Genomic DNA, 27,163 nt, shown 5'->3' with positions numbered 1-27,163 from the left:
GGGAGAGGGGCTTCTTGGCGCTCCCAGGTCCTCCCAGCCAGGGGCAAGGGTTGGAGGTGGGGAAGGCACAGAGCCCACAGGTTGCTGAGAGTTTCTGCCTCATGCGTCTCTCTCCCTGCTTCCTTCCTCCTATCTTTCTGTCCCCTTCACACATACCTTCCCTTCCATCTCCTCTCTGAAGGTGGGCGGCAGGACCAATTTCTATACTGGAAAAGAAGGAAGGGTTGCCCCCTACACACACACACACACACACACACACACACACACACACACACACACTGGGTGGTGGAGGAGGAAGGAACTGTGCCCAGGATGCTGAGAGCACTGTTTCCCGGGGAGCAAGAAGCCAGAGAAAGCCTGGTAACAAGGGTTGGTGTAGGCACCACCAGCCTGCAGACCTCACAGGAAGAGGGCCTGGGCCACAGAGCCTAGCACGCAGTGAGCACTTGGGAAGTAGTTACCAAATGGCCATGAGAATGGGTGGTCAAAAAGTGAGGTTGGCTTGGAATGGACTAGAGCAGTCAAGAAGGGCTGTTTGGAGTCAGTGGAACTTGATCAGATTCTTGAAAAATGGTGGGGATTGGAAGATGGGAAAATGGGGTGAGAAGGCATACCAGGTGAGAAGACCGTGAGAACAAAGACAAAGGGCACTGGAGGGAAAGAAGACTGGGAAACAAAGGAGGTGGCCAGGCTTCGGGGTGCCTTTGGAAAGCTTGAGGGGTTGGTTCCCCAGGAGATTCAAGCCTTCTGTTGGCCAGAGTTGGCTTTTTGACTTCCCTTATGGCCTGGGTCTTACAGGCCTCCGAAGCCATGCTCAGCCATCTCTTCAGGCAGAGGAAGAGGCCACTGACCCTGGGCAGTTTGCGGGAACTGCCAGACTCTCCCACTAGCAAGCGTGCTCTTTGCTTTGTCACCATGCCTGAAGGGCCAGCATTAAGAGTCCCCCCCTTGAGTTAGGTACATTGCTCTGTAAAATCCAGATTCCCTGGTGAGGCACGGTCAGAGTCACTTAAGGGGAAAACTACACTGGCGTGACCCTGGAGCCCACTGGGTCAGTCCTCTCAGTGCACACATGAGGAGACTGAAGCCACACAGGAGACGGGATTTGCCAGGGCCGCCCAGGGAATTAGACGCAGAGCAAGAGGTCCAGTGTTGAGCATTGGTGGGCTAGATATGCCCAAGAAGCCCTCTGACTGGAGGGGTGTGGAGATATCACTGCACATGGGGCGGCAGGGGGCACAGGGACAGCCCCATTCACTTTATTAGTACAGACAGGCCTGGGGTCCTCCCTACAGATGGAGACTTTATTCGGCAGGGGCAGCTCTAGAGGGTCCTTCTATCATCCCTGATGGAGCAGCCGGCAGCACTCCGAAGGGGCCAGAACGAGTTCATGGTCCAATGGGACTAGAGGTGCTGGGGGTGAGAGCAGGAAGCTGCCCCTTCCGGGAGGTGCTGGAGCTGAAGCTGAGACCGAACAGCACCCTGGGGGGAGGAAGGGAGGGAAGGAGGGAGGGAGAAGGCCGAGGCACCAGAGCACAGGGACAGGAAGGGACTCGCGGGGAGAGGGGGTGTGGTGGGGGGGGAGATGCAGGGTGGGGAGACTTCGGCGAGTGAGCAAAACAGAAAAGCAACGCGAGGGACAAAAAGCAGACAGACAGGAAAACGGAGAGGCAAGAAAGCTCCAGTGGAGTGCACAGGAGAGAGAGAGGTGGGGAGAGGGACCCAGAGCGGGGAGGGGCCGAGACTGGAGGGCCGGCGAGAGGGCGCGTCGGCGGCCCGGGGGCGCCCCACTGACCCTTCTCGGCGCTTGCTTCCCTCCCCAGGCTGCGCTTTCCTCACCTACTGCGAGCGTGAGTCAGCGCTGAAGGCCCAGAGCGCGCTACACGAGCAGAAGACTCTGCCCGGGGTAAGTGGCGCCCGCCGAGGCGCGAGCGACGGACGCGCCGACAGGGGGCGACTTCGGGAGGCCGGGCTGTGACGCGGCCGGCGGGGGGATCGCGGGCCCGGGCGCGTGCCTGCCTCCGCTCGGGAGCTCGCGCGCCGCCCCCCCGCGCCCCCAGAAGCCCGGAGGCGCGGGGCCCGGACGAGTGCGCGTGGGCGCCAGGCTCCGAGCTCGCCCCGCGGCCTCCGCACTGCGCCGTCCAGGCCCGACGGAATCCCGGGCGGGGGGCGAACTCGGCGGCGGCCGCAGAGCTCGGGCGCGGCTCCTCCCCTGGCCCTCCGGACGCCTCCGATCGGGTCCCTGTTCCGAGCTCTGCCCGCGCGGGCAGCCGCGGCGGGGACGCAGGGTGTCCTGTGTCACCGGCGACCGGAGCTGCCTCCGCCGGCCCCACGGGGCCCCGGGTAGCCCCGCCGCCCGAGCGCCCGCCGATCGACGTCGGACACGGACTGTTCCTGGGGCTGGGGTGGGGGCCGGAGCGGGAGGGGGCGCCTCCTTGCCCAGGCTCGGCGCCGCAAGTGAGATCACCGCGGTTTATTTAAGGAGCCAGCCCTCGTCTTTGATAAACTATCGCGCCTCAGCCCTGGTTTATAGCTTCTGTGCGGGGGAGAAGAGAATTATTTATGGCCCCCCTAACTGCGTGTGATATCAGCCATGGCTATTATCGAGGCTAGTTCATCACCATAAAATAAGAAGTGTTCCTCGGGTCAAGGGTCTGCGCGGTCTCTCCTGTGGGTTCACAGAGATTGGGGGGTGGGTAGATATACGGCTCACCGAGTATCTAAAGATAAATTTATGGAAAGATGTGTTTGTGGGCATTATTTAAAGAATTTACAAATATACCGTGGTTAAGCTTATACAATGGACACTGCAGGGGAGCACGTGTATCCTGTATGTATGCTCACCGGTGTTTACACATGCATGTTTACATTCTTAGCGAGCAAACCCGTATGTAAACACACGTTTCCATTTCTGCCCCACAGCGGGAAAGGTTAACCAGGTAGACAGAAAATGCAACCCTGGGTCGGGGCAGCCTTCCTTTGCATCAAAGATTCTTTTTTACCCATTTAGGGGAGGGGAGGGCCTTCCTTCCATTAAGACAGCCTTTGTATTGTATTTTGGTACTTGTGATTGCAAAGCACGGGGCTGAGTCATCTTAATAACATACCCGCGGATGCAAATGTATGGAAATCGTGCACCACACAGGTTTTTGTGTGGAGCCCGGCTCTGGCACGGTGGCCATTCCCCAGTTGGTTTTTTAGTAGCGCGGCTACACGAACATATATTATAGTAATTACTTTCTGGGTGCCCTCTGTAAGATGGCAGAAATATGCTCCACATCGCCCCATGTTATGTGTGAAGCATAAAGCCATATTGTAAGATAATCAAAGGCTTCTGAGAAAGGTTTGTGCTGATTAATAAAGTGTTTATGGTACTTTGTTTTGGGAGAGATTGTGATAGATATTTTAGAGCCACCCAAATGGAATAGAAAATACCACATTGTTTTGGGAGGCCCTTCATCAGCCCGACAGAGATTGCTGGGGAGTTTCGTGATGGCTAAAAGCTGGGAATTAGATGGGGAAACAGAAAGAGAAGGTGGGAGGGAGAGACTCAGGATTTTGAAGGGGGAGAGACCAGGGACTGGGAGAATTTCAGTAGCAAGTGTGGATTGTTCAGGATCTAACATTAACTTGTGGTTGTTTATTTTACATATAATAGAATAGCTAAATGATGGAGTGTATTAGTTCTTTAATAATTTATAGAAATACTTTGATGTTGCAGTAATTACATTAAAGGTCACATATCAAAGGTAATTTGGTTGAGCAGCTGTGATGGTTTCTCAGAAGCAATCAATACCACTGTCCGTGGTGCTGATTTCACCAAGGGGCCTGCCAGATTAAAGCAGGCTTATTACCAGGCAGAAAGGCCCAGGGGAAATCAGGAGCACACTGGAGCGACGCGCCAGCCCCCCTTCCACCGATAATTAACACTGTTCCCCATAATCTGCGCTAATCCTTCATACTGGGAGATCCAGTGGCATTTTTCTGAAATCACAAAGACAAGTTGGGCAAGTTTGGGAGAAAGGACAAAAAGAAACATGAATGTATGTTGGGAGATGGGAGGGGTGAGGAGAAGACAATGGTGGGGTTAAAACATAGCCTGGAGTCCCCTTGCAGTGCCTGGAATGCCTGTTCTTTCTTCAAAGGCCTCACAGGGAGACTCGTGGCCTCAAAGACCTCATCACAATTCTCAGGGAAGGCACAGCCTGTAGGGGGAGGGACAGAGAGAAAAGACAAGATTGAAGCTCAAACTTCCCAGGGCACATTGTCTCCACACAAACCCACATGGAAACAAATGAAAAACAAAATGACCAAATAAAATTATGCTCTAAAGTGGATTCCAGAAAGCAGAACGGGTGTTATTATTGTTGGTTGGTTCTCTCCTTTGAGATCAGAGAAAGCGTGATGCTGGCGAATGCATGGACAGGGCCAAGCAAAATACTGTCACCCAACCAAATAATGGGTATTTCCACCAACTGAGACTGTGCTCCTGTTCACCTGTTTGGTGAAGGGGGTGGCAGAGAGACACCTCTTCTTGTTTGGGGTGACCACATTAGGTACCCCAGTGAGTGCACTGTGTGTCTGACTAAGGAGAAAGCAATCACAAAAAGCACCTAGAAAACTGGTAACCTCAGCAATTTAGGCACTTTTCCAGACTTCAAAATCCATTAAAATCAATCCATTAAAACCAGCCCTCCACTTTCTCACTGAAAAGAAAAAGAGGGGAGAAAGTAGTGCAGGCAACCCATTCTGTTTCCCAGCAAGTTCCAGAGCTCGCCTGTCAGCAGCAAGGAAAACAGTACCATTTTTGACACACACACACACACACACACACACACACACACACACACACACACACACACAGCACCATCACTAAAAACAATAAAACAACAGAGGCAGAACTAGAGGTGACCTTCAATATAGGTCCTCATTTGGGGACTGAGAAGGGAGCTGACATTTCTCTAGGGGTAAGTGAAAGCTCAGAAAACATTCCGCAATGGCTATTCTTAGAAGTCAGAGGTCAGTATCCCCGGGTACCAGCCTATCCAAAGTCCTTGGGATGGCTGATGGAATCATTCCTGCACCACTGTCACAAATGGATTATTGTTTTTGAGTTCGGCATGACTTGGTTAGAATGACATTACTAAACCATAAAAGCTCATCAGGGTCCTTTTGAGCAGTATCTTCTGCCAGGATCTAGGCAGAGTGATTCCACTTTTCTGAACTCTCCATCTCTGTCTTCCTCACACTCTTGATCTCTCTTTCTTGGCCCCCTGCCCCTCTTCAGCCCACCCTCTTCCATATCCAAGATTTGTTCCCCTATTTGTAAGGTACAGTCAACATGGGACAGTTTCTCAATCCATCAACAAGTGTTTGCTGAGTGTGTGCCGGGCACTGTGCTAGGCATCCTGGCAGATAACTATGTTTAGAAAAACTCATCCCTACCCCTCTTGGAGGTTTCTATTAAGTTAGAGACAGAAGCCACACATGCCAGAAATATCAACACTACAAGACAGCAGGTTATTATAAAATGGGTAGTGTGGACAGTTGCTCAATAACAACAACTAATATTTATTAAGCACTTACTATCCAATGGGCATGAAGCAAGAATGTTACCTCCATTACCTCATTTTATCTTCACAGCTACCCTATGAGGAAGTTATCAGGATTATCCCCCACACATGGAGAGACCCAGGCTTAGATTAAACAATTTGTCCAAAGTCACACAATTAACAAATGACCAAGCCAGGACCAACACCAGGATACCCATCTCTCTGTTTTAGCACTACCAGTTGCTTTCGGGGGGACCCAGACGACTATGGGGTATAGGAGTTGCTCAAGGGTTTTGTTCAGGATATGGGCAAGCTGGGGATAGAGAGTTGGGAGGAAGACAGGTATGTGAGATGAGCACAGTGGTCTGAGAATCAGCCTGGACACAAGGCATGCATGACAGGTCAGGAACTCTGAGCTGGGCTGGAGAGGTCCACTCGGAGACTTCCCTGGGGCCTGAGTGTGCACAGGGGACCTCTTGAAAGAATTCTGTTCCTTAAAATAGTCCCCTGCTACTTAGTCCCAGCTCCCGTGCCTTTGGGACTTTGCAGGCAATTGTCTTCCAGGAAGACCCCATCTGTTTCCGAAGTTAGAAATGTAGGGCCTCTGGGGAGAGACTGGATTAGGAAAACCAGGCAACATGGCCAGAAGTGGCCAGCACTTTGCTCCTCTGACAGCAGAAAGGGCTCCTCACCAGGGCTGCTAAGGGGGAAGAGCTAGGTTCAGTTAGCAGAAGGCCTGTGGAAGCAGCCAGAAGAGGGAGTAGACAGGGAAGAAGGGAGGAGAGGGAGCTGGCCAGGGGAGGAGGGGGTGGGGAGAGTGGGAGCTGTATCTGCTTGGTAAACATTAAAGTTCCAATTCACTAGTTAAAGATTGGCTTTTGTGCCCTCACTCCAGCAACCCGAGAATACAAAGCAAACCAGCACACTCCTCTCTGTCTGTCTCCCCAGCCTTGGGTTCAGCCCAGCAGACGTGCAACATCAAGCATCACTGCCATCACACCTCCAGACGCAGGTCCCTGCAACTCAGGACCAGTCATTTCTATGGAAATTCAGTGTGACCTTCTTTGAGTGTACCAGGAAAGACGTTAAAATGGAAAATTAAAGAACAAAACAAAACAACCCTAATTGGATTGCTAGCCGTCCCTCGCGGCCACAGCCTCCGGACGCCTCCTCTGTCGGTCTTTCCTTTGCCCAGGTCCCATCTCGCCTTCCGTTCTTTCTCTTTCTCCCTTTTCTCTGTATGCACGTTTCCTCGTCCTTTCTCTCCCTTCTGGTCATTTTTCTCTTCCTCTTCTCCCCTTTCGTTTTCCACCCTTTCTTCACTGATCCTTCTCCCTCGCCTCTCCTGGCTCTCCCCTCTCTGCCTCCCTCCCTCATGCCCTCCCCGTTCTCCCTCTGTCCACCCTCCCTCTACCTGGACACCCTCGGACACTCTAGTGGGACCTGCTCCAGATTTCCTGGGACTTCCCTGATGAGGCCCATCTCCCTCCTGAAAACCGTGCTATGGAAGGAGCCATCCAATTTTATGTACAACTGTAAAGATGAATGATAAGTAGAAAGGATGCAGGCAAGAACAAGATGAATAAATTATAAAGGGCAAATGATGACAAACCAGGGGTCCCCAGAGACAGTGATACGATAACAGAAAGTAAAGACGAATTTATGATGGATGTAGTTAGCATGTACAGAGGCTGTTGATTCTTCAGGGTAGTTTTACAACTTCTAGTGATTGGCGCAATCAAAGCGTTTCGTTTTAGAGATATGATGTGTTTCCACTTGTCTGTCCTCTGGGCCCAGTGTTGGTGTTTTTCTCTATGCAGTGAGCCTGGGTCCCGTCAGCACGTGCGTCTTCTCCCCCAGCCCCTGCCACCGTTATGGGTCTCTGCTCCCCATGGTGGGGTCACAAGCCAGATCCCTGCACACCTCCAGCTCCTCTGTCCTGCTGTCCTTCTTACTGAGTGTATTAGCTTGGGGGTTGCTATAACAAAGTACCACAAACTGGGAAGCTTACACAACAGAAATTTATTGTCTTACAGTTCTGGGGCTAGAAGTCCAAGATCAAGTTGTGGGCAAGGTTGATTCCTACCGAGGGCTGTGAGGGAGAATCTGTTCCAGGCCTCTCGCCTCATCTCTGGGAGGCTTAGGTGTTCCCTGGCTTGTAGATAGTGCTCTTCTATGGTCATCTTCCCTTTGTGCACATCTGTGTCCAAATTTCCCCTCTGATAAGGACACCAGTCATATGGCCTCATCTTAAATTTGATTACTTCTGCAAAGACCCTATTTCAAACAGGGTCACATTCATGGGTACTGGGTGAGGGTTAGGACTTCAACTCTTTCGGGGGGAAACACAGTTCAACCCATAACACTGAGAAATGGGCAACCTTATGGCTCTTCCATGGCAGGGAGGAAAAGTCTTCAAAAGCGTTGGAGTCATGGCGAGGAGTGGGGGGAGGAGGGGTCCCATCAGTCCTTGCTCTGCATCTCGCCCTGGCCTCGATTTTTTCCTTCTCTCTTGGGGAAATGAATGACAGATCTTCCTTTTTTGCCCATATTTCCTAAAAGGAACTATTTGTCTGTCCCTTTACAGCATTGGCTCTTAATGGACAGCAGTTTTGCCCCTCAGGGGACATTTGATTTTGTCTGGAGACTCTACTGGCATTTAGTAGGTAGTGGCCCGGAAGCTACTAAACATCTTCCAATGCACAGGACAGCCCCACAACAAAGAATTATCTGGCCCCAAATGTCAGTTAGTGCCAAGGGACCACAAGGGACCCTAGGCTCTGTGTTAGGGCCAAGGGTGGGTGGAAAACACACAATGAGGCCTTGAGAGGGAGCAGAGGGAGAGGGAGAGGGAGAATATCAGGCAGACTTCCCCACTGAGCCCAAAGGGACTCGATCTCACCACCCTGAGACCAAGACCTGAGCCAAAATCAAGAGTTGGATGCTTAACTGACAGAGCCACCGGGATGCCCCAAGCTTTCCTCTCTTTTGTTCACTGGTTCTCTTCACTTGGGGGACAAGCCCAGGGGTCCTTAGAGTATCAGAGGTGGGAGAGCTTGTTAAGGGGCGAAAGCTCGGAGGGAGTGATGGGCAGCAGAAGAGAGCAAAGCTCACTTCTAGGTGGAAGGTTGGCTGTTCACATACACTCGTGTATCTGTAGGCCACACGTGGTTCTACAGCTGACAGGGTCACCAGCGATCTCCGGTCATGGAATCTGTGATCTGAGTGAAAGGAGTTGCAGATTTCCTTGTGGTGGCATCTGCAGCCCACCCACGGGTGGGGTTTCTCCAGCTCTTCCCTCTGCAGGATCCCCATCCTGCCAGGAGGCAGATCTGGCAGCGTCTCAGACGGTGCCACAGATAGGAGAGCTGGGGCTGAGAGCACATCATGCAGGCGGGAACACCAGAGTTCCCAGGGGGAGGTCAGCAAGGCCTTACATCCAGAGAGCAAGTGCCAGACAGGCACCTTCTGTTCTTGCCTCTTCTCTTCCACCCCAGGCCGCGGCCCCAGTCCACCTCCCTTGCTTCTACCCAGAGACTCTTCACTCCCCTTCCCACAGAGACATCTCCAAGTCCTCCCGCCCAGGCCTTTGCCTCCCCTACACTGCCCACACTGGCCTGGGTGGGAAGGTGTCCCCATGTTTCTGGCAAGTGACTCTTGACTCCAATAAAGAGTCATTATCAAACGGTGGGTTGCCACGTCCCGGCAAAGATGGGCAACCCTGGGTGATGATGGCAGAAAGCAGTGTGGTTCCTTATTCTTCAGTTATTCGTGAAAATACCTGTTGTAAAGAGAAAAGGGCTGAACTTCAGGGGGATGAGTTCTCTCAGGACCCCAGTTCATTATGGTTCAAATGTGTTTTGATCAAAGGCATTTGCAGTGTTCTCAACCAGACCACCAGGGGGCACCAGGCAAGGGCTCCTGCCTCCGATGGCTGAGTGGGTACAAAGCGTGTGGACTGGGTGTGCCCAACTCTGTGTTCAGCCCGGAGGAGGCAACGTGATGCCAAACACTCCACTCCTCCCACTTATAGCACTTACAGCCTGTAGTGACGACACCAACCAGCTGGATGACTTGGGACAAGCCACCTGACCTTCTGGACCTCTTTCTTAATTCTATAATGAAATCGTATGTGCTTTATATGCTATGCATTGCTATAAATAATCCAAGAGTTATTATGAATAACAAAACAATGATGTGAGTGTGAAAGACCACAGGGTCCATTGCTACAGTAAAATCTGTTGGATCCTAATTCATATGTGAAATAGTCACAGGACAATAAAAATATAAAATGGTCAAGTGTGTAGTTTGGACCATACGTCCTGTTACATTTCAGAAGATCAAGATGGGGCACCTGGGTGGCTCCGTCATCAAGCGTCTGCCTTTGACTGAGGTCATGACCCCGGGGTCCTGGGATGGAGCCCCGCGTCAGGCTCCCTGCTTGGTGGGGAGTCTGCTTCTCCCTCTCCCTCTTCCCCTCCTCCTGCTCATGCTCTCACTCTGTCTCTCAAATAAATAAATGAAACGTTTAAAAAAAAAAAAAAAAGAGCAAATGACCAGAAAGGGCTCCATGGAGGCGAGACAGAATCTAGGTGTGTGTAAGGGAGGAGAATCAGAAAGGCAGTAAGGAGGGAAGACTTTGGGGAGCCAGGAGTCTGAATTTTCCTCCCGAGTTAGGGATGAGAAGATCTTCCTCACACCGCTGCTCTCCAGAACCTCCAGCCCATACAGCCTGCAGGCCCCAGTCACAGGCAGATGAGTCACCCTGGTATTCTGCTCACTCTGGGCATGGCTTCAGGCCCCAGCAATCCCCAGTTTCCCTCCTCTCTGGAAAAGCCCGCTTCCTGCTGCTCAACCCCCACAGTCTTCCCGGACTTTAAGACTTAACATTAACCCCGCCTGACTTCCTCTAGCAAGCTCTCCCAGGTTGCTCTAAGCCACATTGCTCTCCCCCATGTCTGAGCAGAGTCAAGAACACTGGAGTCTAAACCCTGGCTGAAGTGTGTATCTAGGACCAGCGTATCAGCGTGCTTGTTAGAAATGTGGTCTTGGGTCCCACCCCAGACTGAGTCACTGTTAAAATGCACTGTACCCCGCTGCATTTTAACAAGATCTCTGGAAGATTCATGTGCACACAAATTTGATGGCCACTGGCCTAACTTCAGGCTCTGAAAGATAATGCCTTATTTTGAATGCTCCCAGAAGCAGACTCTAGATAAACATTTGAGTGCAAGTGGTTTCTTTAAGGTAGTGACCCCAGGAAACATGAATAGAAAGTGAGGAAGTATGACAGGAGGGAAAGAAATCAATAAAGGGTGTGTTATCAGGCAGACTAGCTTTCACTGTGAGTGGCACTTCGTCCCACTGGGGCCTCTAGCCCCAGTGTGGATCACAATTCCCAGGGTCACCCACCCAAGGGGTTAGGAAACTGGGGTATTTATATACCAATTTCCACCAGTCTTTGGTTGAGAATGTGTGCAGGGATCATGAATTCCCCAGCTCTCCATGGCTGGCCGCATGGTGGGCAGGAGTGGGCGCCATGGTCCAAGAAAGCCCCCAGACAGCAAGTGCAGGTACTGGCAGTTGGAAGTGAGGCCAGGTCATTGCAGTGAGGAGAGCAAGAGGCTGTGGGCAGGGCACGGCCTGCATTTGCTGCAGGTCTGCTCTGGCTGCTGAGTCCATACTCCCGAATAGGAGGGAAGACAACAGAAGCCTGTCTCTCCAGCCATGATGACAACTACCATTCACTGAGTGCTCACCATGTGCCAGACACATTGCAAGGATGATCCTGCTTCTTGGTCAAGACAGCATTGCACAGGTGCTCTCAAGGAAGCGTGGCTAGCACTATCTTATGGAAGAGGACACTGAGGTAAAGGGGCTTCCTTGGGGTCATGTGGCCAGGGAGAGGTCTGGCTCCAAAGCCCGTGTACCTTCCACTGAATCCTGTGGTACCAACTGCGTGGAAAACAAGAGCTTCACAATGGGCAGGAATAGTGTTGTCTTCCTCAGTCCCTGTCACCTAAGGCCAAGATTAGGCTGTTCCCACAGGGGGTTCAGGCACCAGTGCTAGAGCCCCCGGGGGCCGTGTGAGGCAGGGCAGTGGCCCTCTAAGTGTCACCACATAGGATATCTGCCTTTAGATTGGAAAGCATTACTTTTTTTTTTAAAATGCATTATTTGTTCTTAGTATTTATTTATTTATTTATTTATTAAAGATTTTATTTATTTGACAGAGAGACACAGCGAGAGAGGGAACACAAGCAGGGGGAGTGGGAGAGGGAGAAGCAGGCTTCCCGCGGAGCAGGGAGCCTGATGCGGGGCTCGATCCCAGGACCCTGGGATCATGACCTGAGCCAAAGGCAGATGCCCAACGATTGAGCCACCCAGGCGCCCCGGAAAGCATTACTCTTATGTGGAAAGCAGTATCAGATTCCAGCTTCAGCTCTGCCTGGATCCTTACGGTATGCCCTTAGGAAACTACTTAAACTCTCTGAACCTCAGTTGCAGTGACTATCCTGTCAGAAATACATTTGACTTTGGTGGCTTCACAAATGGAACTTGGGTTTTTTGCATAACACAGAGTCTGAGGTTTGGCAGCATAACAATGTCAGAGTCTCTTCCCTCATGGTTATAAAATGGCTGCCGCAGCTCCATGCATCGCATCCACAATCAAGCAGAATAAGCCCAGCTGCGTCTGTCCCTTTTATCAAAAATGCAAAAGGTTTCCCAGAGGCCCCTCCCCAGTACATTTCAGTGTATGTCTCATTGGCCAGAATTGTGTCCTGTGGTCACCTTAGCTGCAAGGCAGGCTGGGAAAGGGGATTTCATATCGGCCATGAAAAAAACCCTGTACTTTGGTTCATGAAGGAGAAGAGGGGCTGGCTAATGGGTAGGAGCCCGCAGAGTCTGCTGCCCCGCCCTCATAGAGAGGGGTGCGGGGGTGCAGAAGAGCAAGCTAGGCCAGAGTAGCAGCCCCACCCCACACACATGCAGGGTTTGCTTGTATGAGGAGGCTGAGTCAGAAAGAGGAGTTTCGCAGTGTGTTCCAGAGATGTTTCTTCAACATGGCACTGCTAACTCAGCACGTTTTGTTTATTCAACTACTGACATGGTTTCTAATTCCATGGGATTCGTAGTGGGGGGATGAAGATTTCAGCCCCTTATTTTCATCATCTGTGTCTTCCTTGAACTTGTATCTTTCTGTGCCTCTGGATGTGGCTTAAATATTAAGGAATCAAAGGCCACTGTGCCTACAGACAGCTGTCCCCCATCACAGGCATTCCATGGCCATTGCCCCCCCACACACACCCCTTTGTCTGCTGCCACAGTGGGTGCATACCATCTGAAAGAGGCCCAGCCAGTTTTCAGGGCCAGCAACAATGGTGACAACTTTATTTTTCAAAAACTGAAGCACAGATTTCTGGCCTGTTGTAGAGGGATGTGGAGTGAGGCCGTGGGCTCTGTGCAAAGCCTGCCCAAGAAATGAGAACTTACCCTTGTGATTAGCTTCAGCTCCACTGGACTGAGCTGGGAAGGAAAAGGTCAGCGATGGCCCCAGGGTGGGCCTGTGCTTCCCCTGTGGCCTCTGCCAGCCGTTGGAGGAAGGCCCACCAAGCCCTCCCCAAACCCCAGTGGCAGGAGCAGTCCCAAAAGGTGAGCCTCTAGCCACAGAAGTGCTCAAGCGGAGTCCGAGTAGCCTAGGGGTGGAGGAGAGCAAGGCAGGCCGTTCCTACGTCGGATCAAATCACTCCTAGGTGAGCCAAGATCCCATGATTTTCTCCCTGTTTTACTTGTTTCTCCATCATACAAGGTCCCACAGCTCCTGTCCTAGTCTGAAGCCCTGGCCAAACACCGCTGTCCTGCCTGCGTGCCCCAGCCTTGATCCAGGAGGTCGTGCTCATGATGACTCTGCCCTCCCAATCTCTCCCTTCTCTGAAGGCCCTCAGGATTTAGAGCCCACCATGCCACTGGGCAGGCTCACACCCCAATTTCAGCCAACCCAGCTCCACCACTCTGAACTGTGTGACCTTGGGCAATTCATTTCACTTCTCTGTGCTTCAGCTCAACCCTGGGATGCCAGTAGTGCCTTTATCCTGGGCTGTTTCTGCATAGTGTGAGGTGCTGCCTGCAAAGCCCCGAGCTCCCTGAGTCCACGTAGGAAATGTGTGATGGTCTCTCCGTGGCTGTGGCTATCCTTGCGGCCACTCTCCCCTCCAGAGGGGCGAGTCTCCCTGCTTGGCCCCTTTTGATCCATCCCCACCCCTGTCTGCCCTGGTCTGGTGGACCACTGACCCGTGATGCATAGCAGCAAGCACCCCAGCTGCATAGCTTAGTACCGGGATGGCCACATGGGGAGACCCACAAACCCCAACGAAGGGAAGCCGAGTGTGAGAGTGGCAGGAACATCCCTGGAGGTTGCTGGTCCTCTCCCTGCCAAGGCCTGGCTGTGCTTGAAGAGAGGGACTCAGGATCACTACTTTGTGCCCCCCGGGAGAGGTGCGGGCGAAGTTTGTCCTCATCGTTCACACGCTCTGCACGGGAGACCTCCATACTTCCCTCACCACTCCCCACGGAGCCCCGCCCTGGGAAAAGGGCAGCACCCCTGGAAGCTGGGCAGGGGGAGCCCAGAAAAGTTAAAACCCTAACCAGTAAGAGCAGAAGCAGATTCATGCCCTGGCACCCACGTGGTTTCACACGGTCCAGGAGGCCCTTCAAGGCGGGGCGACCAGGGATCTGAGATGAATATGCATCTGGCTTCTCCCAGTAGCCCTGACAGCAGGCATCCGACAGCTGGGACTGCTCACGGCCTGAGAGAAGGGTTTTAATTCAATTCGTAAGTGTTTCCTGAGCACCCACAAGGAGCATGGCCCTGTGCTAGGTGCTGCTTGGCAGGTGGAAGCGAGAAGAGGCCAAGGACCCTGCTGCCCCTTGGGGCTTTCCCTCCTGCAGAGGAGAAAAGATGTACATGCCAAGCAATTAAGAGGACAATGGATTGTGAGTTTGGACTGAAATTTAGAGCTCTGAGTAGTCTGGGAGCCCTGCAAGGTGGTGAGCCCACACTGGGCACTGGGGGCACTGCTTTGGGAGGGTGGGCAGGCTTGGGGCCCCTGGAGATGGGCTGGAGACAGCATTCTGTTGAGGTGAGAGCATGCTCAACAGAGGAAGGGAGGGAGAAAGGCTGTGCCAAGACTGTACTGTGAGAGCTCAGGGTGCCCAGAAAGAGGGGGTGCCGAAAAGCAGAGGAGGTTTGGGGCCCGAGTGGGGAAGCCTGGAATGTCCCACTGAGCAACTTGGTCTCTTTTCTTTGGGTACCTGGGAGTCATTAAATCTTCCTGAGCAGGAGAGTGATGGCTTCACCATGATAGGCAGCATGCTCCGGAGGGGGAAAGCCCGTGCCTGTCCAGCGAGAGGCTGGAAGTGGGAGAGTGGCATCAGAAATAGAGCCTGAGGGTGGAGAGCCTTCCAGAGTCTCCCTTTTCCGAGCAGCCTCAGTGGGCCGAGCCAGCACACCTGGGAGAGTGGCAGGAGGCTACTTACTCACTGGGTGCTGGGAAGGCCTGCTGGAGGAGGGCGTCAGGGAAACGTGGCTCCCTCTAGAACACTGAAGCTGAAGCTGGCGAGGGGAATTTGGCATTTTGCCCCCACCCCCACCACTGCTTGGAGGACAGTTCCCACCTGCAGGAGAGTTCTGGAGAGGTTCCTAAACCACCTAACCGCACCTCAAAGTTTCTGAGATATTCAGATTGGTAACAAATGCAAAGAAAGAGGTTCAACACCTTCCACACACACATGCATACCCATGCATGCACATGCACAGGCGTGAAGTCAGGGAGCAGCCTGGGCATCTGTATGTTGCAAATGCTCCCCAGGTAATTTCAGTGCTCCTCCAGCCGCTGGAACCCTGGGCACCCTCACTCTGTCCAACACTGTCAGGAAACCTTGCTTCCTGCTCTCGGGCTAGCGGAGTTCCATCCATGCCATCCTGTTTTCCTCCTGAGGGCCAGAGAAGCTCAGAAATTAGAGTGATGCCTTAACATCACCTGCTCCGGGCCCCCATTCTGCAAGGGAGACACAGAAGCCCAGAGAGGGCACATATAGCCTGTGAAGGTTCATGGACATGGGGCACACTGCTGAGATGCCACATTTGGGCCCTTTCTCACCTGCAACCCAGCCTTCATTTCCAAGAGGCCCCATGGCTGAGAAATCTGGTAAATCTTCCCAACTTCAGAAGAACTGGGGAAGACACCCATTTCCATTAGCATCCATATTATGGGGTGTGCTCAGTGCAGTTTTATTACTTTTGAGTAGACAATCCAACAGTGCTTCCAAGTGAATGTCCTGCCAAGCCCGCGTTAATGAACAGATACAAAGCATGTGTAATTAGCACAGTGATGGTGTGACAGTGAGCACCAGTAAGCCACTTGCAAAGTAAGCACCAAAGTAAGCCACTTTCTCTTTCTCGTCTGACTTGGGGAGTTCAAAATTTACAAAGACGGCAACGATCTCCTTAGGTAGTGCACATCTGGAAGATGGAAGGAACTTGGGGTGGTGTCTTAGCCCTTCCAGAAAGCCTCCGCTGATGGAGTGAACCCTCATTCTCTAACACCCCCCCCCCAGGGTTTCATAGGGTATTGTGCTGCATTACGAGGTGGCAGAGTAGGGTAGGTCCCACTTACACACCTCATGCCTCTCCAACCTCATGGAGCTTTGTGTTGTTTCGTGTGCTTCAGCTAGCACCCTGCCTGAGGGCTCCTCAAAGTCCCATGAGATCACGGGGCAAGAGCCCAGCCTGTCACCCATCCGTCGGTGGAGGCAAACCGACTCTCTGGCTGCCGCTGGAGCCCTTCCTGGCTCCTGCCCACGGGTTCTGGGAAGACAGTATGTGCCATCTTCCTCTATTCTTATTAAACGATTTATCTGGGGGAACTTAATATTTTCTTTTAGGATAAACTGAGCTAATACGATGTGCTTGTTTTAATTTGTGAGGTTAACTGATCTAATTATCTGTGGCGTTCACTTAAATCCTTGTGCCTGGGCCGGCTGCAGGTGTGGGCTTTGAATCCTGCCAACAGGAAATCTCTTAAAACGAGCTGATCTAACGCAGCGGGTCTGCTGGTATGAGGGATTTTCTAATAATGCATGAATTTATTAACAGCTAAAGATAAATAGAGGATGTATTTACATTAAACAAATTCACAAGGAACTGTCTGCTGCTTCCCGGCCCCCCTCCCAACACATGCATCCCCCGACTCCCGTTACTATCTGTACAACCCCGAGGGGCCCTCTGAGACTAAAAGTGGACGCCCCTGCCCTGTGACACAGGGGGAGCTGATCTGGCAGGATTAAAGATCTGGAGTTTCAGCTGACTCCAGACAGGGAGCCAGGGGTGTCACCTAGGTCTCTAAAAGCTGATGCAGTCTTGGGCGGTGAACAGGTGCCTTCCCCTGGGCTGGGAAGATGATCCTAGAAATCTATGTTTGGGGCTGAGAGATACACATTGGGGGGTGGCAGTGTGGTGGGTGTATCCAGGGCGCATGACACGGGAAGGAGAAAGAATGCCTTCCACCTGAAGCTAGTTGAAAGGCTGGTGACATCCAGCCAGTTGCAGGACAGCCTTGGCAGATGGGAAGCGTAGGGAGATTGGGGTGGCAAGAGGAGAACCTTGGGAAGCAGGAAGAGGGGGTGAAGGGAGCCCACCACGCACAGGATGTGTCATGAGGGGCTCCGGGCTTCCCAATCCTAATCCCACCCTCTGCTGACCCAGTAGGAGCTGCCCCATCCCCCATCTGGGGCTCCAGAAACCTCTCAAGCCTGGGCCACGGATACTAGCACTGTCCAAGGGGCGTGGGATTCGAACTGCCAAAGTTCCACATTGCTCAAAAATACTGCTGGCCTGTATTGTTTGCAGACATGGCTTTGGGATCTGGCCAAGCAGCCCCAGCCGCATTTGAAATGCATTTCCCATTACCTGAGGCCCAGATACCTTGACAGCCCGAGTCACTCAGTCCTGACCTGTTTTCAGCCAGCATCAAGCTCTCCTCCTTCTACGTGAATGATCCCGGAAGAAGTCGCACTTGCAAAGGCACGTGTAGAGTAAGCACACACGTGCAAAACGTACGTGTGCACATGGATGCGGATACACGCACACACATCACGCTCAAACACTCGCACACGCCAGGTTCATGGCATCTATGTGTGCTCATACCAGATGAACGTGCACATGTGCACACACGGACATCCATGCACGTGCCCCCACGTGGGCACACAACCGTACGTGTGCACGCACACTCTTCCTCAGGCTCTTCTGGCACTGAAAGAGAATGTAGCTCTACAGGGACAGCTGAAGATAAACTCTTGATTTCTGATTTTCAGAGCAGTTTGGACAAGGTCCTCTGAAATGCATTAAAATGCTAATCACAGCATCTGTCTGAACCCTGGCAGCTGTGTGACTTGGGGGAAATCGAACCAGAATGGATTCAGAAGCCTGGAACTCCTCCTTGACTCTCCTTGCCTCACCCTCTCCCTCGTCTCCCCCCTCCCCTCCTTTGCCTGCCCACCAGGGCCCCCACCCAGCATCAGCCCTTCTGCCCCGGACTCCCGCCTCCCGCCTCCCGCCTCCCACTGCGGCCAGGACTCTACCAGATGGATGGTCCAGGAGTCGTGGTTCCCCCAGTGCTGACCAGCAGAGCTGCTCCGCACCTGGCTCTGCCCAAAGTTCCCCCAGTGGAGCTTCTCCGGACCGGGAGATGGCCTCTCACCACCAGCAAGGCCTCGCTGCTCCTGCCGCCCCCCACCCCTCAAGGGAGAGGAGAAACTGCGCTTGCACTATCAGAGGTGGATGCTAAATGCGTGCTAGAGTTAACCCAAATGAAGAGGGCTCCGAGGGCAGAATTTCAGGCACGGCAGCAGGCGAACCCAGGAGAAGCTTTCTGACCACCCCTGATGACACCAGCTGTGGACAGGGACATGGGAGGGGGTGGTTCATGCATCCACAGTCCTGGTGAGCAGTCCTCTGACTCTCCACCCCTGCCAGGTGACATCCAAGCCCTCCTCCACCCTTCCGGGACTGTTAGCCCAGCCCAGCTCCTTTCTGCTACTCAGCCTGACACCAGGATCCAGGACCCACCCCCCCCCCACCCCATGCCCCCGGCGCTCCTGAGCCCCGCCCCCCTCCCCTTGCAGCTTCACACTCCATGATTTGCTCTGTTGCTTGCCTTTGGCTGGCCTTCTCCTGGACCCCAGGCTCTTTGCTGAGCAAGTCCATGGTCAGGGTTCCAAATTTCACCTAGACATCACCTTCTCCAGGAAGCCCTCCCCAGTCTGGATGAGGCTGGATAAGAGGCTCCCTCCTGTATTCTCAGAAGTTCCTGTGCCTCCATTTCCAAAGTTTAGACATGATCTCTTGGTCAGTCCCTCCCCCGGATGGTGTGTTCTTGGAGGGCAGAGCTGGGTTCTACCCATCCCTGGGGGTCCAGCGTTGGACCAGGGTTGGCCTGCTAAGTTCTCAAGGGTGCATGAGAACACTGGAATGTGAGTGGCTGTGTCCCTGAATCCTTAGGACCAGTGCCACTTTGTGGAACCCCTCCATGGACATTTGGAAAGATTTCACCCTCATTGCTGGGACCTGGAATGGGCTCTGGCCAGGCCTCACGCCCGGCTCCATGTGCCCACAACCCCTTTCCCCCACCCCTCCCCATAAAGATCGATGCTCCCAGCATACCATGGTTCCATTTTTCCTCTTAAGCATCAAACTGTCATTTCACTAAACACCATCTGGAGACTCCTGGCTTCAGCCCCTCGCTTCTTCCAAACTCTTATTAATGTGACGGGTGTTTATTCCTTCTTCCTCTTCTTCCACTTCCTCCAGAACATCTCAGCTCTGCAGCCTGCAGACATTCATCTTATCTTTAGGGAGCTCAGCTCTGCTGGGGAGGGCGGCCGTCTCAGCCTTGGCTCTAAGCAGCTGACAATGATAAAGAGCAGACAGAGAGCAAGAGCGAGCTGTGAGGGCCCCTCCTGGAGCCTACTCCCAGCCAGCCTGGGAAGGGGGGAATGGCAGGGAGATGGCTGGGGAAGGAACCTGGTGTAACTTGGTCTACAGTGGTTTCCACTGATCTTTCCGGAATTCCAGGACCTTCGTGATGCCCTGGTGCTACCAAACAAAGCCCAGATTCCTACACCAGCCCTGATGTTCTGCATCCTCCCGCCCTTCCCAGCATCTGTGTTTTCCTCAGCCCCTGGGGGCACATCTCTGCTGCCAGCCACACTGTGCTCATCCTTTCTTCCATGCCCATGCCCACCTTGTGGCTCTCATCTGAATGCACATTCCCCCCGCCATTTGTTCCAAGTCCTCAAAGGAGGAGCTCATACCTTTCCTCTCCAAGCAGCCTTCCCTGACTACCCCACCCATACCAACAACTTTCCATGGCCCTTGCTGAAAGGGCCACACTATTTCACCCAGGGATGTCACCCACATTGTACTCATGTATTGTATGTCCCAAAACAGACATGAGACTCCCTGGATAGTGCTCACAGCGCCCAGCCCAGGAGCAGGCACACAGAGGTCCACAGGCAATCCCTGCTGTCTTGAAGCCAAGGGGATCAGCAGCAGTGAGCCCACTGAGATGAGTTCCTTGGGCGTGCCTGGCTGGCACTGGGGTGCCTGCAGTCGGAGCCCTCCCCCAGTGCCCACACGGAGGCCCGCCCATTCCGGTCCCCGACTGTGGCCCAGCCTGGCACTCAGAGGCCAGCTCGTTTTCCCTGGTAGAGCATTAAGCTAATGCGTGTTGTGTCTCATTAGTGGCGTTCTGTTTGTGCCAGGGCCAGGCAGTTTGATGGGTACTTGATTGGATATTCTGTTTATTTATGGCAGGAAAAGCATTCTTTATTGAGGACTGGGCAGCACATTTCTGTCCCGATGGCACTAAGATCCTCTGGCAATCATGCAATTATAAATTAAGACTAAATAAATAATATATAATAAGCAATAAAGTCTGCATGCCTCCATGTAAAGAGCTCTCCTCGGGCAGGCATCAGCATCTCCCTACATCTGGGCCTAGAGACCCAGCCGAACCCCAGCCTGAGAGACACTGGCCATCCCAAGCTCTTGGCTGGGCTCATTACCCACATGAGCATTAGCATCCTCAGTCATAACACCTGAGTGTAAAGCATGTCTGCACTGACAGAAAACCCTTTACTTTCTGCTGCCATGGAGCCTCACAAAACCTCGAGGAAGGGAGGCCAGGTCTTATTATGTCTAATTGATAGACGAGGAAACTAGGTGAAGGCCATGGAGGTTAAACCCCTGCCCAGGACTGCAGGGAAAGGCAGCCATGCCTCGAACCCCATTGTCCTGCCCTGTGCCCCTTGTTTCTTTCATAGGCTGGTTAGGATGGGGGCAGGAGGTGGAGAATCTTCCAAGGACACAAGGTTGGTGCCACCATCCTTCTAAGGTTAAACTCAGAGGGTGAGGGAAGAGAGTAAAAATCCACAGCCCACCTCAGAGCCCATTCTTCCCCACTCATTATCATGCCTGAGCCACCCCCAGTCCGCCCTCCTGTCTCAGGCATGAGTCAGTGACAGATTACCACCCATCACCAGCTTCTTAGGGGGCCTGGGGAGGCAGCCATGGGAAAGGCAGAGAGAGAAGGTCAAGGCCTGGGCTCTGGGAACTAACCATGGCTGAGGACAGGGAATGGCCATGAATCCAGTAAGGGAAGTGCGCTCTGCTGAGTGGGGTCAGAGATGGAAGAGTGCACAGCGGGGCCTAGACCGAGTGGCTAGAGGAGTCCTAGGGGACAGGGCTTGCCTGTATCCTGAAGGACGTGGGAGGGTCCAAGGAGAGTCCTTGGGGACCTTTGTCCCCACTGGGAATTTGTGCCAAGCCGGGGATTATCCCGGAAGTGTACAGAGGACATCAGGCCAGGGTCCTCCTCTGGGCAGGTCGCTGGTATGGAATGGGCTAAGCAGACTGGGTTTCCAAGTCTGGAGATGGTTACTCAGCCAAGGCAAGCTGCAAAGGGGGCTTGATGCACCCCATCTGTGAGACGCCTCTCCTCCAGGGGCTGCTGGGATCAGGAAGTGCCAGGAGCTCTGAAATTCACAATTGGCCGTGATTCTTAGCCAGCTTGGCGGCAAACCACACCCCACACCCCCACACCCAGAACAGCACGCCAGCCAGAGCAGAGTCCTGAGTTCTGGGGCAGACGTGGACAGTGCTCATACATCTCCCCCAGGGGAAGGTGTCTCTCCATGAGGCCCAGCCAGGGGCCTGGAAAGGTCATTCTGAGTATACCCTGCAGCCAGAACAGCGCTGGGAGTGCTGGCCTGGGCCTTGATGGGCTGGCTGGCTGTAGGAGCCTCAGGCTGGAGGCCTGGAGGCACCAGAGAGGCTTTGCGCTCAGGCAGGTTGTGGGGTTTGCCGTACAAATGCTACCTGTGTATCACTCAGCGCTCCCCCCCACCCCCTCCCCGCTTTCCCCCACTCCTTCCCTGCTCTTCCTCTTCATCCTCGCAAAAACTAATTGTCTCTCTCACCAGCCTGAGCCCGGTGCTTTCGAGAGGTTTATGCATGAAACTAATTATGCACCGCTAATTTGGAAGCTAGCAGCTTTCCCGTTAACGTTCATTTGATTTGGGTTGTTCTGCTGAGTGGCATTTCTGTAAATATGCCACAGGGCTGGGGGCCTGTCGGGGAGGGTAACCTGAGTTCAGGGTCAAGAGGAGGGGCCTGGGGATCTGGGGGTGGCCAGGTGTGATGCACTCCACGTGAAGGAGAGGACAGGAGGTGCCATTACCACAAACCAGGGGAGGCCTCATTAGCACCCCTGGATGGCCCTGTGGGAGGGAGGGAGGAATCTGATTGTAAAATGTCACACTCAGTTGGGGTGGGGGCAGAGTGGAAAGCTGCCCACAAAGGTAAAAATGTGCTAGTTGCCAGGAGCGCTCAGTGGGCCTGGGGGCTGTGCAGGGCAGGAACAGGGACCCGCCTGCATCTCTAGGGGAGCCGTGAGGAAGCTGGGTCTGGAGAGGGTCCTTGGGAAATGAGAGAGGTCATTGCCCTGAGAAGTTCCCTCCCAGGAAAGATCTCAAGCCCCAGTGAGTGATCCCACTTTGGGCCTGGAGGGCTGCTGTCTGAGGGTCATGGAGGGAAAGAATGGGCAGGGCTCGGAGGAAGGACAGCTCCCTTCTGGACCTGCTGTAGAGCCAGGCTGGCTTCATGGGTCTGTGCTTGCTCAGTCACACAAAGCCCCGTGTTCAGAAGGCCCCAGCACTTGGTTGAATACTCTGCTGTCACCATCTTGAAAGTCTTCATTTTTGAACAAGGGGCTTTGCGGTTTCAATTAGCACCTGCCAATTACGTGAACGGTCCTGTCAAAACCATGGAGTCTCACAGGGACCCTGTACTCATTGAGGATGTTCTCTAGGGACTTCTGTGTATTCTGTGTATGGTGCCTCCTGGAAAAGGAGCTCCCTGAGGACAAGCACTGGGTCTTCTCAAGTTGTTCCCACAGGGCAAGCTAGGCTCCATGATATGCTCTGCCAAGAACTCACACGCCCCGGACTTGGTTCTTACGCATGGCGAACCCATGCTACTGGGAGGAAGTCACGTTGGGCCATCTATTCATGAGCACTGCCTTTTTCCCTTTTCTTCAATGGCTGGGGGAGCACCTCCCAGCAATCCACTCCTGTCTCGCAGCGAATGTGGGAGCCCCACCTCCTACCTCAACATCGAAGCATGGATGTCAGCACCTGCCACAGCATTGGCGCGTGGACGCTGACAGCCTCACCGTCGACTGCAGTCTCTGGTGGCCAGGAGCCCGCGCGGCTGGCAGCCTGGAAATCTCGGGGCAAGTCCACAGGAGAGGGGTTAGCAGGGAAGTCAGATGTTGCCGCAGGGCCCGAGAATGGCCAGCCAGACAGGAAGACCTCAGGGGAGCACAGAGGAGAGTGGGGCGGGGAGATGCGGCACCCGGGCCAGCCGTGGGAACCCTAGTTTTCTGCCCCGGGGGGCAGTGGGACAAACCACCCTCCGGGGGGACCACTGGACACCCCCAGGAAATCAGCGACCCACCCGCGCTTCTCCTTTACTGCCCCCCACCGGAGACCTCCAGACAACACCAGAGAACAACGCTTTGGGATGGAGATGCAAGGCAGAGATCACTTCCCACCTCTGCTGAGCTTGGGTGGGGGCTCCAGGAAGTCAAGCGCTTGTGGGGAGCACACAACGCATCACTTGCCCTGCTCTGTTGCCTGCTCACTGTGGACCAGACGTGCATCACTTCCTGACCCTGGCCACACTTCCCTCTCTGGTGGAATGAGTTCGGTCCTCCCAGGAGCTGTTTCTGCAGTACCATCGTGACTGCCCCCTCAGTTGCCCCCAATCCCGCCTTGTCCCTAGTGTCCTTACCCATAGTCAGACATACCCAGGTTCTACTTCCCGCCTAGCCACACCGACCATGTGGTCTCTGAGCTCATCTCTGAACAGCTGCGGGCCTGCCTCTTTCTCCTTTCCTGCAAAAGGCGCACAGTAAAGCCTTCCTCTGTGAGTTTGTCGAGAAGCCGTCCTGAGGAGGAGCTACGCCTGTGATTCGGTGGCCACCTTGGTGGGCCACCACGTGGCTTGGTGGGGCGGTTCTGGCTGCTGAGATGCCTCTCCTCTTCTCACCTGCACCAGACCTCTCATCCGTGACAACACACATCAAGCCCTGTTTCCTCCAGGGGGCCCGGGGGACGAACTCCTACAGGACGCAGCAATCAGCCCCCATGCCTGGGAGTTAACTAGCTGCTTCTGTGGTGTGGCTCTTGTCTGACAAGCCACTTACCAGCCTACATGTCCTCCCCTGAGTCTCACACTCCCGGCACACGGTAGACGGCCCGGGAGGAGCTGGTGAATGGAATGCACATATCTGGTGCATTGCATTCTTGATCTTCCAGGCAGAGAATGAGTTGTGTTATATGGCATCTGTTGCTGGCTTTTCCTTCCCCTGATGGGATCTGAGTGTCCTTTTCCAGCAGGCCTGTTCCATTCCCACAGCCAACCTTGGGAGACCCACCTCCCACATTGAAACAACATGCACAAGTGTTACTTGATGTTGACTCAAGGTTCCATTACTTTCCAAGGCTGTCTGAGAGGCAGGCCTCATGCTGAGCCATATTGACCAGATGTCTGCGGTAACCAATGCTGAGTAATGGTTCAAATGGTAACCAGCATTAGCAAATAGTTCCTGTGATAATTGCAGCCTAATTTGTGTGTGTGCACATGAATTAGCATGCATCTGTATGTCATTAGCACTCTGAATTATCTCCTGAGCAGCAATGCTTGCCTCGGGCCCTGTGGACAAAGCCAGCAGTGAGACATAGCTAGAGCTCAATTTCTTCTAAGAACAAAGGACAGAAAATTGTCCTAAGGAAGGGAGAGTTTGCCTCAAGGTGGCTTCATGACTCGCTCCATAAGCTGAACCTCAGGCCATCCCAAGGCACTAGAGCAGAGAAAGTCAGGAGGTCCAGACCTCATCCCCTTTAGTCACTGGCCCAGACCAGGTCCTCAGCTGGGACCTCCCCCGGGGGTTCCTGGGAAAGAAATAAGGGCAATTCCGGAGCAGCCCTTCACTCAGCATAAGAGCTGGATTCCTAGTTGGGCTGTAGCAAGGAGTCTGCTCCATTTTAAATGTGTCCAGGGAGTTATTTGAAGTGAGTGATCACCTCCTGACTTGAGTTTCCATATCACATACTTCCAGAGTGCAGAAACTCTTGGTGTTAAGATCTCTCCACAGACCCAGTCATATTCCAAGATGGCAAGCCCTGGGCAGTAGTGATAGGAAAATTCCTGAAGACGCGCCCAGTAGAAGTTGACTCCTACTCCATGCCTCTTGGCCGATACTGCCTGTCCATTTACAATTTGAACTACTAGCTTTTTGTAAGAAGTACCTGGAATCATGCCATTTAAACCCTGTTTTCCAAGGATATGTATATTTAGGATATTTAGAAGACTATGTCCCCGCCCCCTCCCCAAAAACACTCAGCCCAGCACAAGGTTCCTAAGTTGGTGTGATGTTAAAGACCAAATGTGTCCAAAGGTGACCAGGTTTAATTCAGTGTGCCAGCTATAGCTAAGGGACAGCTTTGTACAACCAGTGCCCCAACCCCCACCAGTCCTGGTGGGGCACAGAGACCCACAAAGCAGACCTGATACAAAATAGTCATGGGTCTTTCAAGACTCTGAGGCCCAGGTCACATGCCCCCCTGCCTCCCAGGCACAGAGGAGGGCTCACATCTGACACAAATGCCCCACTCCTCTCTAGCTCTCATTCCTGCCAGGACATCTTGTCCGTGATTTCTGTAAATATCTGTGGATATGGAAATGTTAGGTCTCCATACTAAGGACAGGAATAGACTGAAGGACATAGATCGCACTGAGCCAAAGGTAAAGAGAACCCAGGTAACTGACTAGAGAAGAAAGAGTATAATCATTGAGCCAGTGTCATGGGGACACACGGGGACCAGAGGGAATGATGTGGAGCCTGAATTCAGCAGCCACCTTGGAGAGAATCCTAAATCTGTAAGTACAAGAAAACATTTCAAAACCCCATGGTATGGGCACACGTCCTTAAAAATTCACCAGAAGGCAGATAATCCAGGCATAAGAAGTAGAATCAGAAAATGCTGCAGGGGCCTAACATTGGTAATGAACCCTGCAAGTAAGGTCAGACTTGCAAATAGCCCCAGGTTTTCCAACCAAGAGGAGCTTTGCAAGCAATGAAGGTTCTGCAAGCAGAGCCCAGCTCTACAGCTTTATGGATACTGATGGAGTTCAGCCTACAAAACCAGCATCTGCTAAAGAGGATAGATTCTACAAAAGTACCCGGATGTAAAGCCAGTGAAGGACTCTGCAAGCAAGGACTGGCTCTGCAAACAATAGGCTCCACAAACTGCTATGGGTTCTGCAAACTTTGATGAATTTGCAAGAAATACCAGGCTCAGCACACCCCAAGAAACTTGACAAGTGGCAGCAGAGAATGATGAGCTCTGTGTGCAATGCCTGGTTCTGCGAACAATGGACTCTACGAACAGCAACAGGCTCTAAAACCAGTGACGAGCCCTTCCGGAAACGGCTGACTCTGCAAGCAGCCCTAAGCTCTGCAAATGTCAATGGGCAGGGATGGGCACTGGAAGTAATAATGGAGGTGCTGCAGTCTGCATCAAGATCGCCTATGTCTTGGTCTCCGAAAATATGAGGGTGCAGAAAGCTCTATCCATACCAGAAGAGCTCTGTCCATACCTCGTCATGAGCGCTCCTTCCACGTAGGCCCATGGGTGATGACAAGGTCCCCTCTTCTGCCACACTTGGATGGGATGGCGAGTCTCCTCCATGAAGTCTCCTCTAGTGGTACATCCTGTTTAGGGCAAAGAAAACTCCCCAGGGGCAGGAGTTCTAGTGTGCACTTTGAATTCCAGTGGGAGGTGGTGCCCGGGGTGGGTGTGGAGGTAGCCAAAACAGGCTCTCAGACATTCATACTCATGGGGAAGAAGCTGGACCCTAATGGAAGCAAAGACACCTAGGGTAGAGCAACCTCAGCCACCCACACAGGGGGTGGCCACCGCCACTCCGT

General features: G+C 53.2%; 1 protein-coding gene across 34 annotated transcripts in view; it reads left to right on the top strand.

The window, feature by feature from the left end:
* CELF4 (CUGBP Elav-like family member 4) overlaps positions 1–27,163 on the top strand; it is a 297,038-nt gene that overhangs the window by 74,169 nt on the left and 195,706 nt on the right. For all 34 annotated transcript variants that reach the window (XM_027576211.2, XM_027576203.2, XM_027576187.2 and 31 more), the window contains exon 2: positions 1,824–1,906. In XM_027576211.2, coding sequence (XP_027432012.1) covers positions 1,824–1,906 — 83 coding nt within the window. The remainder of the gene's footprint in view (positions 1–1,823; positions 1,907–27,163) is intronic.

The sequence above is a fragment of the Zalophus californianus genome, chromosome 14 (assembly GCF_009762305.2).
Source record: "Zalophus californianus isolate mZalCal1 chromosome 14, mZalCal1.pri.v2, whole genome shotgun sequence".
In the NCBI taxonomy this organism is placed as follows: Eukaryota; Metazoa; Chordata; class Mammalia; order Carnivora; family Otariidae; genus Zalophus; species Zalophus californianus.
The sequence above is the reverse complement of the archived record's forward strand: the minus strand, read 5'-3'. Positions and strand labels throughout refer to the sequence as shown.